Below are 16804 nucleotides of genomic sequence, written 5' to 3' on the forward strand. Positions count from 1 at the left end.
GCCTTTTTGTTCCATTTAAAAGTAATTTTAGCATTTGGAAGTGTCCCGACTTGAATTTATGGGGGAAGCTAAAGATTAGGATGATGGCCAGGAGACAAAATACCTGTGGGGAAAAAAAATATCAGCACTCTGTAGGCGAGGTTTGGTTGCTGTAAGGCAAAAAAAGCTTTGTAGTTTTTGAAGTAACTTTTTTTCTTAAAACATAACCAACACTATTTTTTCAGAACGCTTATCTCATTACACATCGTTTTATTATCAAAACAAATGTAGTTCCATTTTCTATCAGAAACAGATTTGCTGATTGAATGGAAATAATTTTCGGCTTAACTGTATGTGCTTGGGTAGAGACTGGAGTCTGCTGCTTTACACATTTTTATGACTGTGCTTATAAGTGTGTTTTTAGTGGAAGTACAGCTAAAGCACACTGGAGCAACTGTGTCACACACATTTCTTGCCAGTAACACAAACAGAAAGGGTCACGGTTAAGATGAAGCTGTTCGGTGGACTTTAGCCAAGGGTAGTTCCTTCATTAGTAGTGATGCTTGAAAACAAAACACTGAAAAATCACTGGTGTGTTTCTCCCTGTTGTAAGCTAGACGTCCAACACCCATTTAATCTGCAACTCTGTATATTGACTCAGCCAAGTTACAGGTGTTTTTTTTTTTTTTTTTTTTGTTTGTTTTTTTTGACAAATGTGTGTGTCTATGTGAAGAGTTGTTACAATCTTATGGCTTCAGATTTAAAGCCATTTAAATCTGAGTTAGAGCAAGAAAGACTCAAGAAACTCAGGGAGGATCAATTTTGGCAAAATCAAACAAAACAAAACCAAAGCAAAGTATTCCAAACAATAGATGAGTGATTATTTGAGGGTGAGCTAGGTAGACTCCAAGTAAACTATTGTTGAGTGTATTACACTGATTAAACTTGCTTAATTTAATCAATGTAATACTGATTAAATTAAGTGTATAAATCAGTGTATTAGTGTATTAATCAGTGTATTACACTAATTTAATCAGTGTAATACACTGATTAAATTAGTGTATTACACTGATCAATTTAATCAGTGTAACACACTGATTAAATTAATTTCCTTTGAGAAGTGCAATTTTTTTATAATCAAAAGTTCTTTATGAAAAATATACAAATACAATACAATTTTATGTAGAAACCATACTTTTAGATACTTTTTTTTTTAGGTGAAACAACATTGTAAAACATGGAAATTTTAAAGGCAAACCTGAAAACGAAGAATGTGGGGGGTGGGGATCATTTGCAAAGGGGTGAAATTGATATCTAAAGGCCCTATAGGGGGCGCTGTTTTACTTTCCATATGATTACTGGCTAATTTAGTTGGGTGAGAGGAAACTGATCGAACCCCAACCATTAATACTAATCAGTAATTTTAATTAAGTAATTATTTTTAAATTTAATAAACTAAACTGAAAAATGTTCCCCATGTCTTTCACTTTTCACATTTTAAAATCAAGCAAAAGTTGCACAACAGGTTAGACTACAGACCTGTTTTGACCCTCTTGCCCCAAAAGTGCACTGCATTATTTTTCTTTTACAAAATCACAAAGTTGTGAGGTTAGTTGAGGAAAACTAACAAAACAAGTTAATCTGCCAATAAAGTGTCCAGAGCTTTAGTTTCCAGATCCTGCACAAAAAATACCGACATGCAGCAGCTTTGTGGCTATTTAAATGTAAATAAGATTGGTTTCACCCGCAAGCATTAGCAAAATTGCATTTCACCTAAAATTAAAGAGATTGGAGTTGATGGATCAGTGCACCCTTAGTTTTTTGTTTTTTATGACTAAATGTGGCACTCTTTTCCTTTTCATGCCATGAATGTTTGTTTTTTGTTCACGACTGGCAGCAACAGGTGGGGGAGGAGCTTACAAGAGGAGGAAACTACTTTCTCAAGCATCTCATTAAAATGAGTTCAAACCGTAGAAATCATATAATAGATATTGCGGGTGGGGGGTTTTCAAACTTTTTATGAAGATCCCTGCCTAATACCATTGTTATTGGTGCTTTTATTTCATTTATTTTGTTGAAACACCCCTAATAAATCTCTCACCACATTTTCTAAATGAGAAACATCCCCTTGCCCTATTCACGCACACCCTGCTCTCTCTAAATCTGCTCCGGAGTGGAGGGGGGCGGGGGCATAAAGTCTTGATAAACATCCAATAACGACACAAAATGGTGCTGCATATTTGGAGTCCCTTCATTTTTGTAATAATGAAAGCTACAGTGAAGTGGCGTTTTTTGTTTGCTTCCTCAGAGGCTTGTTTTCCAATACCCACAGCAGATGGTATGTGTTTTCCATGGATGAAACCCTGAGCTTGCTGGGTTTTTCACAATGCCAGCCTACGCTCCGTAAAACACCAGTCTTGGCTTGGAGAATGCACTTGTGTCAGTAAGCTACATATCGATTAACTGAGTTTGCTTTCATTTCCACAGACTCTAGAAGAGCCCCCCTACCTGACAGTAGGGACAGATGTGAGCGCAAAGTACAGAGGGGCTTTCTGTGAAGCCAAGATTAAGACCGCCAAGAGGCTTGTCAAGGCCAAGGTAAGTCTTGTCAATTAAATTAAAAATTAATTGTCTGTCTCAGTTGCTGCTGGCTTGGAATTGTGCGTCTTTGTTTGGAGTGGTTACAGTGGAGATAAAACAACTCTTTAGATCTAAAGCCGAGGGCGAGTTGGACACATTCTGAGCCCTCCTTAAAAATCGGCTTGTTGAGATGATTAGACTGTGCTTATGGTATTAGAGTCTGCGACATTGATACTCTTATGACTATGCGCATTTTAATTACTTCACTGGAAGAAGTCCAGCGGTGTTGCTTGCAGGAGCTTCACCACCTGGTTTGTGTTGTTTGTACTGCTTGTATGTGGCTGAAAGAGTGATCAGCATCCCAGCTGTGATCAGTGCCCACTCGCTACCTCCGGTTCCCCTCTTATCCGCAGCTTCTGTGCACTTTGTGGCAGACAGAACAGCTGCCGCCCGCCAATCCCCCTCCTTCAATTTTACATCTTTCCTATGAAAACAGTACTATGATACACATAATTCCAGTGGGGCAGAAGCATCTGGATAATGCAATAGAGACCCATCTTTGGTTACACTGGAGTGTGTGGGAGGAACAAAGATTGGCTGCTGGCTCTTTCACCGAGTCAGTTCACTGTGGTTCCCCCCTGTAGAAACAAAGGAGCGACGACATCCTGCTTCTCTGCCTCAACGACTTAAATCATCAATGACTTGCTGTTTCGCTCTCATTCACAGGATCAAACACCCGTGACGAAGCAGACCGCAAGGTTTTCTTAGTGTAGATGATGTTGGCTAAGAAGAAGCAAGCAGTGCAGCCTCAGCTAGTAAATTCATTAGCATACTAATTGGCTCAGTGACAGGTTTGTTTTGGGGAAGCTCTAATGAGAGCATGAGCTTTGTTGCACAAATGTTGAAACATGACTATTATACAGTGGTTGGTTTTACTGTGAATATTCTATTGTAATGAAGTCTTCTTCACCTTATTTACTTACTGTGCTTCATTAATTTTTGTCTGCTTGTTCAGCTAAGTCAGTAACTGCAGCGTAACTTGTTTTACGAGACAAGGTGAAATGATGTGAATGAGTCTCGCTCTGTATAAAGCAATCTGTGCGAGAGGACCTGTAAGAAGGCAATTAATGCCTCAGAGACCTATTATGCGTGAGAACCAATCCAACAAATACTGACAAGTGTGTAGAGACATGTTGTGATTCATGAATTTAGTTTTTTCTCTGATTTTTGTGAAAGATTTTATCTATTTATTTATTTATTTTTAATTATAGTTATTGAGATTTGAATATAGAGCAGGGCAGTGTGGAGAAAAGTCCACACTGGACTTTAAAATATTTAATATTAAATATTTAATATTACAATAAAATAAAATATTTAATATTTATATCCATATGTGTCATGATACAAACAAATAAAAATTTTTGTTTAATGTTCCATGGTACTATTAAATCATAACATATTATGTTATTTTTCATATTAAAGATTCAGTTTTAAAAGTTGAACATATCATTGAATATTATACATCTTCCACTGAAAAATATGAGGTATATTTAGGCCTGTCACAATAATCAGTAAATCATAATTTAAAACGAACTCAATAATTGAAGAACAATTTTTTTTTACAAAGACTTCACAATTAATTTTATTTGTCGATGTTTATTTATTTTGGATATTTTCAAAATGTCCTCCAGTTCCACTGTTAAATGTTCATTAGGATTTAAAGTTTACTGATCTTTGAGAATGTGTTCTTGCTCTACTATTTTGTCATTACCATTACATTATTTTAAAAATGGTCTCAAAACAACAGTATTATTGTTTATTGCGATAACGTCTGGAACAATTTATCGCCTAGAAAATTTTTTAACAGACCGAGGTATATTATAAGCTAAAATCTTTTTTGTTTTTTTTAGAGTAAACCATAAAAAAAAAAAACAATCAAAAATAAACACAACTTCAGTTTATGTTCTCAGTGTAAATGTCGGCAACAAAACTTAAATAAAATAAACATTGTCTTTGCTCTGGAAAAAAAAACCCAGATTCCAGTTAGAGGAGTTCTGTCTCAGTGCTGTCAGTCTGTGCCGGATCAGATATTGCGCTGCACAGGGGACGTTTTCTCACGGGGTTTAACACTTGTTCTCATCTGGGATTGTGACGTTTTACATTCAACGTGTTCCAGCAGGTGTCACTGGTTCAGGTGGATCTACAGATTGGTTTTATTCCCTGACTTCTTCTCAATATTTGTGCTACATGTTTTATGTCCAACTTTAAGTAGCCAAAATACCTCCAGTTAACTGAACCATTCAGGCCCTGGTTGTCATCAGTGTCATTTGCTTTTCATTTTTTCTGTCTTCAGGCTACTCTTTTCTCTTCTTTCTTTTACTTTTAATTGTATCCTGCTCTTACCTGAAGTGAGCAAGGGCATGTCTAGATTTTTTTTTTCTTTTTTTTTCACAAAATGCCCTTTTTTACTTTTATGAAGTAGAAGTGGAAATTAGCCACTGGCCTGTTTAATTGTTAATCTATATATAATATCCCGTCTCTAAGGAATAGATTTGAAAGAATCAACATTTATAATATAAATGAAATTATATAATAGCATTTCTGTCACTTACTGACAGAATGTGGACAAAATACTAATCTGTGTGTCATCCAATATGAACAAACTGATTGGTGGCCCTGGTGGGAGTGGCCTATTCAACTCTTATGTGTTGACCCTTTCTTATTTGTCTAACCATCAAGTAAAAATTATTTCAAGATTATTTCGGCCTTTGAGTGCTGCACCAAAAATTTGTATGTGCTTGAACCATCAATATGTGCTTGAAGGGCAAATAAAGCTTCCTGATCTTGAGCCTGACCTGGTGTTGTAGTACTTGAGACCGGCCTTGGTCTTGTGTGAAATTCTGTTCCCCTGTGAAAATCTGTTCCCCCTATGTCGAGAACACGCATTGCAGCCACAGAGGCTGATCTGACCATTTTCACAGCTCTTCTGATCAATTTCTCAGTAAAAACAACGAGTTTGTTCTGCTTTTAATGTTGATCAAATTTATTTCAGCTCTTAGTATTTAATATCTAGGTGTTTTTATGGGAATGTGAATCTTTCAGATCAATTTGATTAACAAGTTTGATGACATTTCACATTTTATTGTGTCATGTAGCGCTGTTTGCTAGTCTTGGTCTTGACTTGGTCTCGGACCCAAAAAGTCTTGGTCTTGTCTTAGTCTCGGTTTAGGTGGCCTTCACTACAACACTGCTAGATACTCTTTAAAAACTGTAAATTATAACATTTAGAAAATCATAGTGACTTCTCAGAATGTTTATTATAGCATAAAAAATTAAATTCTGTGGAAATATTGCCATGTTATAAAGCTATCTCTCTATGTCCCTCTGTATGCATTTATAGATGGGACTGGGAACTCTGTTAATTTCATTGAGGAGGAGCATTAAATGTATTAAACATGTATGTTGTTCTATATGAGTCTCTCCTCCATGTGATGATTCAGCCAGACAAAATCAGTGTCTGCTTCTTAAAAAAAATGGCCAAGTCACTGATATTGATATAAACTACCTGTTGTATCAAATTATGGGGAACAAAAAAAAAAATTCATGGAAATTAGGAAGCAAGAAAAACAACTGGAGTAAGTTTGGGCTGTGATAAAAGTGAGGCAGGGATAAATATTTTTCATGTGATGTACTTTCTGAATTAATGCTATGTCTTTATGGGGTTTAAGTGGTTGCTCAGCTCCCTCTGCATCAACCGTCATACTGTTAGGTTTGTCAGTGTGGTGAGGTGTTATTGATGTTGTCTGACTGCGGCTTTGGACCACAGCTCCTTCTCTTTGCCTTTAGAGTGAAAAGCATCCCGCAGCTCCTTGTTCAAAAAGGAATTTCTTTATTTTTACTGGGTTAAAATGTCATTTTCTTGGAAAAGCAAGTAAGCTTTTGTAAGCTTTTAATTTCTTTCCTGTCTTATTTTTTCTTGACCTTACAATTTAGTACATATTTCTTTGCCTTGATTCTGCCTTCAAAGTGAAATTTTGATTACTTTTTCTTGTGCTTCTGGTTTATTTGAAACTGACTCCATGTCATTGCCTGAAGCTATTACCTGCTGGAGTTTTTTTCTGATAGCGGATCTTTAACATTTTGTTCACCCCCTCGCGTGTGCCATTGTTTCTAAATTGAGTTGGGTTTTTAACAAAGCTAATTTAATTATACCATCAAAATAATTTTGTCATTTTATGTGAATATTCTCAGAAAAATTCATTTTTAAGATCTTCTTGAAAATTCACATGTTCAGGTGAGGATAAAAAAAAAAGAAAATCCTTAGTTTCTGGCTACTCTTAACACATTCAGTGCATATAAAATAAGTCACTGTTAACATAGGGCCTTGTAATGATTAAACTTTTTATTATATATATTATATATCACAGTAAGGGCTGGACATCAAATTTCCTTGCAATATTTCTGCAGTATTATTGTGATAACAGTAGAAATTATGACACATTTAGTTTTAAGAAACTACCACCGTAACTGCCTGACACATGATTCATAGAGCCACAAACATAAATATTCTTCTTGAAAAACATGAAAGAAGTGTGATTAATATGACTTTATATCACCAAACTTCACAAAGTAACTGGACTTAATCACACTTGATATTATAAAAATAAATGTTTTATTTAGTTTTTAATTTAACATCAAAAATCGAAAACTTATCTAAATAATGAATCTAAATTCTTTTCATAAGTAATTTTTCACAATATATGCAAACTGATACAAAAAACGAATCTCCCTAATCACTACAAAAATCTGAAAGTATGACCTGCATCTAAGTTTACCAAAGTTTTACTGAGATCACAGTAAATAAATTTCAGTTCAATAATTTACCTTCAAAAGTCACCTTGTTAGTAAGAATAACTCTACTGAATTAAGATCGGGAATAACCCGAGAGACACCATCCCCTCTGGAAACCATGGCAGTGGCAGTATAATTCTGTGGCAATTCTTTTTGGGAGTATAGTTGAAGTTGATTTATGTGATTGTGGGGGATATTTAAGTCAATCCAAACCTTTCAGAAGCTCCAAAAGTTATGAGACAGGGCAGAGCTTTAGTATCCAGCAGGATAAACAAACAGCCAGAGCAACAACTGATGGGGTGAAATCAAAGCTTATTCATGTTGGTCCATCAATCCCAATAAAACACATTAAAGTTTGTGCTTCCAACATGACGAAAGGGGTGTGAATATTTTAGCAGGTATTCAGTGTAGCTGGCCTTTTCTTTTCTGCCACCCAGCCACTTTGTTAGCTCACTTCGAGAGTGGGATTACCGCTGTGGCTCATTTAGGGCAGCAGACAGACCTAAAGAGGGAGGAATGGGTTTTCACAAAGCAGACGTCTGCACAAATCATTCACATATTGTAAAATAACCTGGTCAGGTAATTATTCTCATTACTAATTCTCTTTTTGCCTCCTTCCTCCCCCAGGTGACCTTTAAGCCTGATCTGTCTACAGCTGAGGTCCACGATGAAAACATCAAAGGACCTCTAAAGGTGAAGCTTAAAATATGAGCAAAACCAGTGCATTATGCACCTTTTTTTCTTTTTTGGCTTCTATGTTTATTATTAAACCCATTTTATCGAATCTACTTAATAGATTTACTCCTTCGCTTTCTCCTTAACACCCCCTTTTTAAAAGTTCACAGACTGAACATTAGCATTTTAATTTGATCTCAGTCACTTTGGTTTCTATTGCTTTCTGTGTGATTGTCTCACTATGTACAAATAACATGTCATTAGATTTATGATCAGATAATAATTATGATTTGCAGCATGGTAATAACAGCTGTGCGTCTGTGGAACAGGTGGGTGCTGTTGTTGAAGTGAAGAATCAGGACGGTGTTTACCAAGAGGCCACCATTAATAAGCTGACTGATGCCAGTATTTATACGGTTGGTAAGTCAAAGAGAAACCTGCAAATCTGTGCCAAGTAATGTGAAAAAGAAATAGTTTCTGTTGAAAAGTGTGGAAAAGTATCAACTTTTGTGTTTATAATTTCCCAGGCCTGGTTAAATGTGAAGAAAAGCAAATTGTTTTTAGCACATTTCAGTTTGGGTTCAACATCTTTGTCATCACTATTTTGGTGTTTAAATTACTCTGCAAATATTGCTTTTTTGCCTGCTGCATCCTTTCAGTAAACTGAAGCCGTTTTTCTATCTGGGCATTTTTACAGTGGCTATAAAAAGTTTTCACACCCTGGGGTGTTTTATCCTTTCTGTTGCTTTTACAAATTTGCCATGATCAGCAAAATTGGGATTTTTTTGACTAAAGGAGAGAGTGAATATTTATTTAATCACTTAATTTATGTTAAATATTTCTATTTAATTATGACTATTTTGTAGAAGTCAGTTTTCATTTCACTGTTTTTATTTATTTATTTTTTCCCCCAAAAGGAAAGTGTCTTCTTTATTGATTTGTTGAAGCAATGAAAAAGGATTAATACTTTTTATGGAAACTGTAAGGGGATTCAGATGTTAAAACATTTAATAATTATTTTTTGTTATTGTAATAAGTGGTATATTATTTACTTTAAGCACAAGTATATCTGGTATCATTTAAAAAATAGTCAGAAGAATATATCAGCCACAAATGTTCCCAAAGATAAAGTATCTACTCACCCAGAATATTTGAGAAAAGCTGTAAACTGCAAGTTTACTCAAGTTTAATCTGCTCCCTTTATTGAAAATCTATACCTGTGAGTACACAGTTGCAGTCTGTTTCTACTGCTGCTTTGATCAGAAGTTTCGCAGCTTCTTGTTGTCACTGAAATGCACCCAGAGGGATTTCACTGTAGTGAAAACATCCTCAACCCAGATTAATAATTTTCATTCACTTACTCTGGTGCGTGTAGCCTCCTCAAATGTTTCCTCTCTGTGACGTCAGTGGCGCTTTCGAGGAATTGATGAGCCTCTCCAGCAGCTGAGAGCGGACTTGTTTTCATTATGCAGACATCGGGAATATATTTGTGTCTACTCATGTTGATGAAGTTCTGTTCTTCTTGCGGCAGCCTAATGATTTTGTTTTTGCAGTTTTTGACGACGGGGACGAAAAGACTCTGCGGCGTTCTTCTCTCTGCCTGAAAGGAGCGCGTCATTTTGCAGAAAGCGAGGCGAGTAGCGTGCTGGCTTTGAGTTTAATGGCTGCCTCATTTTCTTGCTTCATTGAGAAAGCTTAACAAATGAAGCCATGTTCTCTTTTTCACATTTTAACTAAAGATTATTGCTTAAAGATCTTTTTTTTTAAACTCCATTGGTGAATAAATCCATTCACTAATGGAGTTTCTAAGTCCTTGAGGTCCTCTAAAATAACATTTCATATTATGTCAGTGAACGCTGTGTTGGATTCTAATTGGCTGAAAATGCAGCTGAGGCCCTTTGTTGTGCTTCGTTTCATCTGCAGACACTCGACAGACTCCCTCTTACCAACCCTGAGCATTTTGGCACACCGGTCATTGGCAAGAAGGGGAACCGTGGCCGGCGATCAAATCCTATGTGAGTATTGCCCTCAATCTCTGGCTTATGTCAAACTGCTACAGTGCCATGAAAAGGTGAAAAAAACAATAACTGTGAAGATAAAGGAAAATGGTACATGATTTATTTTTTACAAATTTCCAAATGCAAATCTAAGAAGTGTTGCATTTATTTTGTATTCAGGCCAGCAAGTCAGTGCCTTTAAAGAGTGAATTTCTCGCCTGTTAGCTGAAGTTCAGTCAGATTGTGTTTGCTGGCATTAGTTATCAAGTTTTGTGAGTGATTCTAACTGGACTTTGATTGAGCCATTCTAATACATATTGCAAATACATGTGGACCCTACATAGCTTTGATTAAATGGATTTCTTGTGGCTTTTTCCCAACAGTTGCTTTCTTCTTTTCCATAAATGCCAGATTTGTTGATGGTGCACATTTGACATAGACATCTTACATCAGACATGTGTTGCTTGGTCCATGCGTCTCCTCCACTAACAGACACACCTGTTGTACCTTTGTTGATGGCATATGAAATGAAAGATTTGATCTCATCTCTTTATACAAAGTTTCTGAGGCTTGACAATTAGAGAAGAACCAGCTCTCTGGCTCCCACAGCTTCATCATGAAGGCTTATGAATGTTTGCATAGTTTGGTTGAAGGCTGCATTTTTTCTTTCCATTCCCTTTTTTTTTCTCTTTCTTTCCCTTTCCCTTTTACTTTTGTTTTTATTTCATTTTCCTTTCTTCAGAATTGAACCACTCATATCTCTTAGTTGTTTCTGATTTGATCTTTTTTGGGTAGTGTTATTAAGTGTTACTGTGACAATGAGGTGAGCAGCTGACCAGCATCTCAAAAGCTCAAATAACACCTAACCCTAATCACAGAGGAGGTAAAAATGCGGTTACATGGATGCAGAGAAAGAAGGAGGACGTTCAAACTATCTCTTCCATCTATCATTACAGTCACAGATCACCACCTGACTTCATCGTCTCTGCCCGACTTTCTAACCATACAGCCTGACAGACGTAAAGAGAAGCGTCAGAAGCAAATGAGGTGGATTAGCAGAGCTTGCCAGGAACTGATGGGAGTCAGCCAGGACATATTGCTATAGAGTATAGTCACCACTGCTCATCTATTGAGCTGTTAGCATGTCATGTCAAAATCCAAAATTTACCAAACAAAATGGAATCCATAATAAAGGAAAAGCTACACATTAGATGGGGAGAAAAGTAGACCCCAGAAAATAATCAAATCACAGAGCAGACAGCAAAGCTGTCTTCAATCAGAGGCTTCTTCAGGTCAATTGCAAGACTGACTGCTACCAGTGTCACCATCCACCATCTATGTTTCAAGATACTTGATTGATGCGAGCTATGACAACATTTAATTTCCCTTTGGCATAGATAAAGAGTCTTTGAACTGAATTGAATTGAACTCAGATGTTCTTGTAGTTTTTTTTTACTATCAAAATTCCCTCTGAGCTCCTGGGAAATAGCATAGTTTTCATTTGGGAATAGGGACTGCTCAGGATTTATTTGGGTTATAATTGCGTTTCATCCCTTATAAAGAGAAGACTTGGCTACATAATCTTATTCTCCTTTAATAAGAGGAGAATAAGATAGACAGAAAAGTCTATATTGGCCTAAACACTGATGCACTATTGATCTAAAAATTGACCCAGCTACACATTAGCACTTTGGGTCTGTTGTCCCTCTACGCAATGAGGTTTCATATCAGGAATTACAGAGGTTGACTCCACTGTATAGGCTGAAATGATTGGAAACGAATACAGTAGCATCATCAACAGCTGCGCTGCAGCAAGTGCTGAAGGATTCCTTTAAATCACTTCCTGCAGCAGCTGTCAGTTAATGTTGAATTCTGTTTCCTAAATGAATGGTAGTCTCTCTTTCATTAAGTCGTCTAAGTGCTTTGTTTATGACTTTGAGTCCCAGCTTGTTGATGTTGTTGTTGTAGCTGCAGCAGCCTGACTGATTTACTGAGCTCTCGTCGTGCCAGAGCTGTGTTTATATGTACACAGAGCTGCGCACAGAGCCGGCCTAGTGAGGCATAAAAAGAGGACAGAGGATCTGTTTGCCTGCTGGTGCTGCTTGCATGATCACTCAGAGACGTGTCTGTCTGTCTGCTGGCTGCAGGACAGAAAATCAGGAAGAAGCATCAGAGCGTCAACACACTGATCCTAATGAGTGGGCTCATCAGTAGAGTCTTGTGTTTCACTCTGCGCCGCAGTGATAAGAGCACAAAATATGGAGCTGGTTTGTTGTACTTGAGTCTGTTCATGTTTTATTGCTGAAGATGTCACTAAATAAGGAGATGGTTGGTTTGGGGGAAATTAGCCTCTTTGCTTTTATTGAAAGAGACTGGCACAAGTTGCTCGTTTTCGTTGTTTTATTGATTGTTTTGCTGGGTTTTATTATGCAGATCATGGTTACTGATGCATGCTTAGCAGCAATATTGGTGTCGCTTGGTCTTTTCTTTTTCCTTTTTCTCACTTTATCTTCAAACTTTATTGTATTTCACTGGGATTTCATGTGATGGACAAACACAAAGCAGGGCAATATTGAAAAGCAGAAGGAAAATAATTTATTTTCTCAAAATGTAAAAAGAAATTTGACCAACCCCCTTACTCTGATAACCTTTAATAAAATCCATTGTCTCACTTGTAAATAAAGTCCACCTTTGAGTAATTTAATCTTGGCATTGCTACAGCAGTTTGTTGGAGAACATCAATGAACAAACAACATCATAAAGACAAATGAACAAAGCCAGACAGATACGTTTAAAGCACAGTTTAGCTATGAAACTATATTCCAAGCTTTAAGCATCTGTGAGAACTACAATTCAAAAGAGTCTGGTGACAATGCAGATGTATCAAAACATGGCTGTCTGCATAAGCTGACAAGAAGAGAATATTAATCTCAGAAACAGAAAATGTAAGCAACACTTTGGCAACACTAGAAAATTGTAGATCATAGATGTTGTCTATCCAGTCTATGAAACTGAGATTAAAGAAAAACTGGGAAAAGTGTTTCATAGATGAAAGCAATAGACTGACATTGGCTTATTTTGCAACATAGAATGGGCAAAACTCGCTTGTGGAGATATTCACAGTTCTACCAAATGTTGACTGAGAAATACCATTTCCTTTACAAATTTTTTGGGTTTTGTATTGTGAAAACTGTGCATCATCTCTATTCTTCTTCACGCTTTGTGTATGTCACGTCACGTAAAAACCCAATATAATACGTTGATATTGGGGCATGCTGTGGTGGTGCAGGGGGTTAGCACGCCCCACGTTTGGAGGCCTCAGTCCTCGATGCGGATGTCACGGGTTCGACTCCCAGTCCCGGCGACCTTTGCCTCTTCTCGCCCTCCTTCCTGTCTGCCTACTGTCAAAAATATGAGCCACTAGTGCCGCAAAAACTCTTCGGAGAAAAAAAAATAATAATAATAATACATTGATATTTGCAGTTGTAATTTGTCAAAATATGAAATTATCCAGTTATGAGTGTTTTTTGCAATGCCCTGTAAATGTACCATTCTGTCTACACCAGATGTGAATAATTGGTTTGTTTATAGACCAAAACATGTTCCCTGCCATCCTAGTTTGTCCAAAAGTTGTTTAATTTTTGTAGAATCCGATCTGACGCTCAAGTCTTAACATGCATTCTCCTCCGCCCTCTGTCTTTTTTGCTTAACGTCTTTTTAAGCAAATTGTCCTTTTTTCCTCCCCCAGTCAAGAGGAGGAGTTGTCGTCCTCCTCTAGTGAGGAAGAGGAGAGTGACCAGCGGCAGAATGAAGATCTGTTCGGCAAAGTGGTCTGTGTGGAGGGGGCTGCCGCCGGCGACAAAAAGAAGAGCACATGGTATCCCGCTCTGGTGAGTTCATGCCTTTCTCCCCCAGCTGCTCCGTGCCGCAGCAGAGCCAGAGAGCACTGCTGCTGATCTAACAGAATAGCCACAGCGCTGTGCCATTTCATCAAAATGCTTGCTTATGTAACAGCAGGACTCAGCAGGATTATGTGATTGCTTTGGAGTTCAGCTCCTTTGAATTGCCGTAACATGCATGTTTTGGGCGATGAAAGAAGGAGCTAATTTCCTCGATTAGGGGGGAATATTTTCCTTCATTTTCTCTAGGAATTAGATCTTGTCTGAGCAGCAGTGCAGCACAATCAGGTCTGTTTTTAATTCACATCTCAGATCCATTTATAAACTCTGTCTGTGTCAATGACTGCTCTTTCTCATTTTGTATAAGTGCGAGCAGTAGAAGTGTGAGAATGGCAGAGGGTGGGGAACACTGTCCTTTTAACTGTGCTCAGCTCTGCCCCGCCTCCTGGATTTGTTGTTCTTGGCTTGTTGTGGCTGTGCTCCACGCTGCCTCCTTGTGACCGATTAGGGGAGAACATTACATCACAGCTTGTCATTGTTTACACTGTTACCTTATGGCAGAGCGATGCTGCCAGATGTGTCATGCAGCAGATGATCCATAGCTAAAACAAAAGGGTTTGTTTCCCCCCCCGACTCATACCGTAAAAGGAGGAAAGGTCATGTGTGCATATGTGAACAGAGTGTTTACCTTCGCAGAGCAACATGTGAGTCTGTGCTTAGGTCAGAGTGTTCACCCTGCAAGCGTGTTTGTGCTGCAGAGTCCAGGAGGAAGTGGGCAGAGAGCGAGTGGAAATCATGTTAGCAGGGCTGCCTCCTGTCATCGTTTTGCTTCTCAGCTCATTCCAGCAGCAACACATGCTGCCATAAGCTGCTTACTCCTACAACTACAACCATTGTCTCCCTTTCCTGTATATTTTTACGTTCACTGAGGACATAATTCTGCATGCCATTTGGCAGAAACCTATTTGAACTCCATAAAAACCTCAGCTCCGTGTCTCGTCTGCATCTGATTTTCTTATTTTCTTGTTTCTTTTCATCACAAGGTCATTTCCCCGGACTGCCATGAAGACATGACCGTGAAGAAGGACAACATCTTCGTCCGATCTTTTAAGGATGGAAAATTGTGAGATATTTTTCAATAGGCATTACACTTCTTCTGCTGTTTGTGAGTCTTTGTGCTGCTCCTTTCTGACTTTTGTTAACATGGATACGAGCTAAACTCAGCAAAAGTATTCAGTGTTGTCAGGATGTATTCACACCCCTTAAACTTCAATGTTTAATAGTTTTTTTTTCTATGAAAGAAAAGCACAAAGTAATTGTAAACTGGGAGGAAAATGATACCAGATGGTTTTCATCAGTTTTCAAAATAAAATTCTGAAAATAGAAACTGAGTCAATACTTGACACTTTGCTTTAAGTCTGCTGGATTTTGTGCATCTAGAGATTTATATCTTGTGTTCTTTACAAAATGACTCAAGTTTAGTCAGATTGGATGGAGAGCGTCTCAAAACATCAGATTTAAAGATTTTGAACTGGCCATGGGCAGCATTGAAATTTATGTAACGTTGCTGAATACAGATGGAGGCCACACTTTTCAGATTTTATTAATTAAAAAAATGAGAACTATGCTCTCTTTTCCTTTCACTTCACAATGAATTTCTCCTTTGTGCTCTCTTATCACATAAAATCTGAATAAAACTTCTTGATGTTTTTAGTGGTAACATAATAAAGTATAAAACATTTAAAGGAGCACGGTTAAAAACATTTTCAGGGTAATGTGGATAAGTGTAGATCCATCTGTACTATAATGATTTGTAGCTACAAAGTAATTTTTCCAGTTCATTATGCCAAAAAAATAGAAACTTATTTTTAGATGTGTTCAAATGTATCTTAAGAACTACAAAATGATTGTAATTTATATTTAACAAATTAACTAGTTTGACATTTATTTTCTATAAATCTGCCACAAGCAAGCCTTTAAAATGAAAATAAAAATGTTTTAAACTTTGATTAAAAGAGAGGTTTGAGAAATCCCTTCACTATCAGGATATAATAATTGCAGTTTTATGTTAATTATGTGTATTTGATCAAAAATTCATACAATTTGACAAGTAATGCATTTTGGGCATTCCTTACTTTGTTTAAATTTTCTAAGATTGCAGATACAAACAGCAGTGTACTTTATAGGGGACCAATGCAAATTATTTTAGACTTTCCAATAGCAGCCAAGCTCCCACTCGGTCTCTGCTAAAGAAATTTAATACCTCAGGATGATGATGCCACTACAATGTTTTTGAGAAGATTTAATTTCTGAGTCTGGACAAAAGTAGAAAAAGTAAAAGGTGTGGGGGAAAATATAGTTTTCAGATTCAAATTAGTAAATGAGGTGCTATGTTTATTGCTTTGCTGGCCTGGTTTGTAATGTTCTACTTATCCAAGTGCTGCGAGTTACTGCTGAGGCGACATATTGCAGCTTCCCTGCAGCCTACATTCAGTCTGGATCCACAAAGTCACATGTTGTGTCTAGTAAAGATAGAGAGAAGTTGTGTCATGTGTCTGCACTCAGCCAAAAGTTTATGTTTATGTGGGTACAGACTAATCCCAACATTCAGTGAGTGTTTTAACAGGGCAACCTTTATGCATTCTTTAAGAGATATCCTACTAAAGTCATCAGTGTGACTTTTAATCTGCATTTTCAGCACAGAAAGTCTTATCAGACTAATAGTTTGTTGAAGGCTGAAGGTGATGAGAGCGATAAGATTAGGAATGATTAATGAGGCGAGAGCTGGGAGTCAGATACTTCTCCAAGAAAACCAACACATCA

General features: G+C 37.3%; 1 protein-coding gene across 5 annotated transcripts in view; it reads left to right on the forward strand.

Moving 5' to 3' along the window:
• The window catches only part of arid4b (AT-rich interaction domain 4B), a 48685-nt gene that overhangs the window by 13954 nt on the left and 17927 nt on the right, over nucleotides 1–16804 (forward strand). For all 5 annotated transcript variants that reach the window (XM_055029402.1, XM_055029406.1, XM_055029407.1 and 2 more), the window contains exons 3-9: nucleotides 2467–2577; nucleotides 8038–8103; nucleotides 8415–8505; nucleotides 9639–9718; nucleotides 10009–10100; nucleotides 13831–13972; nucleotides 15025–15104. In XM_055029402.1, coding sequence (XP_054885377.1) covers nucleotides 2467–2577; nucleotides 8038–8103; nucleotides 8415–8505; nucleotides 9639–9718; nucleotides 10009–10100; nucleotides 13831–13972; nucleotides 15025–15104 — 662 coding nt within the window. The remainder of the gene's footprint in view (nucleotides 1–2466; nucleotides 2578–8037; nucleotides 8104–8414; nucleotides 8506–9638; nucleotides 9719–10008; nucleotides 10101–13830; nucleotides 13973–15024; nucleotides 15105–16804) is intronic.

The sequence above is a fragment of the Poeciliopsis prolifica genome, unplaced genomic scaffold (assembly GCF_027474105.1).
Source record: "Poeciliopsis prolifica strain line A6 unplaced genomic scaffold, Auburn_PproV2 SCAFFOLD005, whole genome shotgun sequence".
Classification (NCBI taxonomy): Eukaryota; Metazoa; Chordata; class Actinopteri; order Cyprinodontiformes; family Poeciliidae; genus Poeciliopsis; species Poeciliopsis prolifica.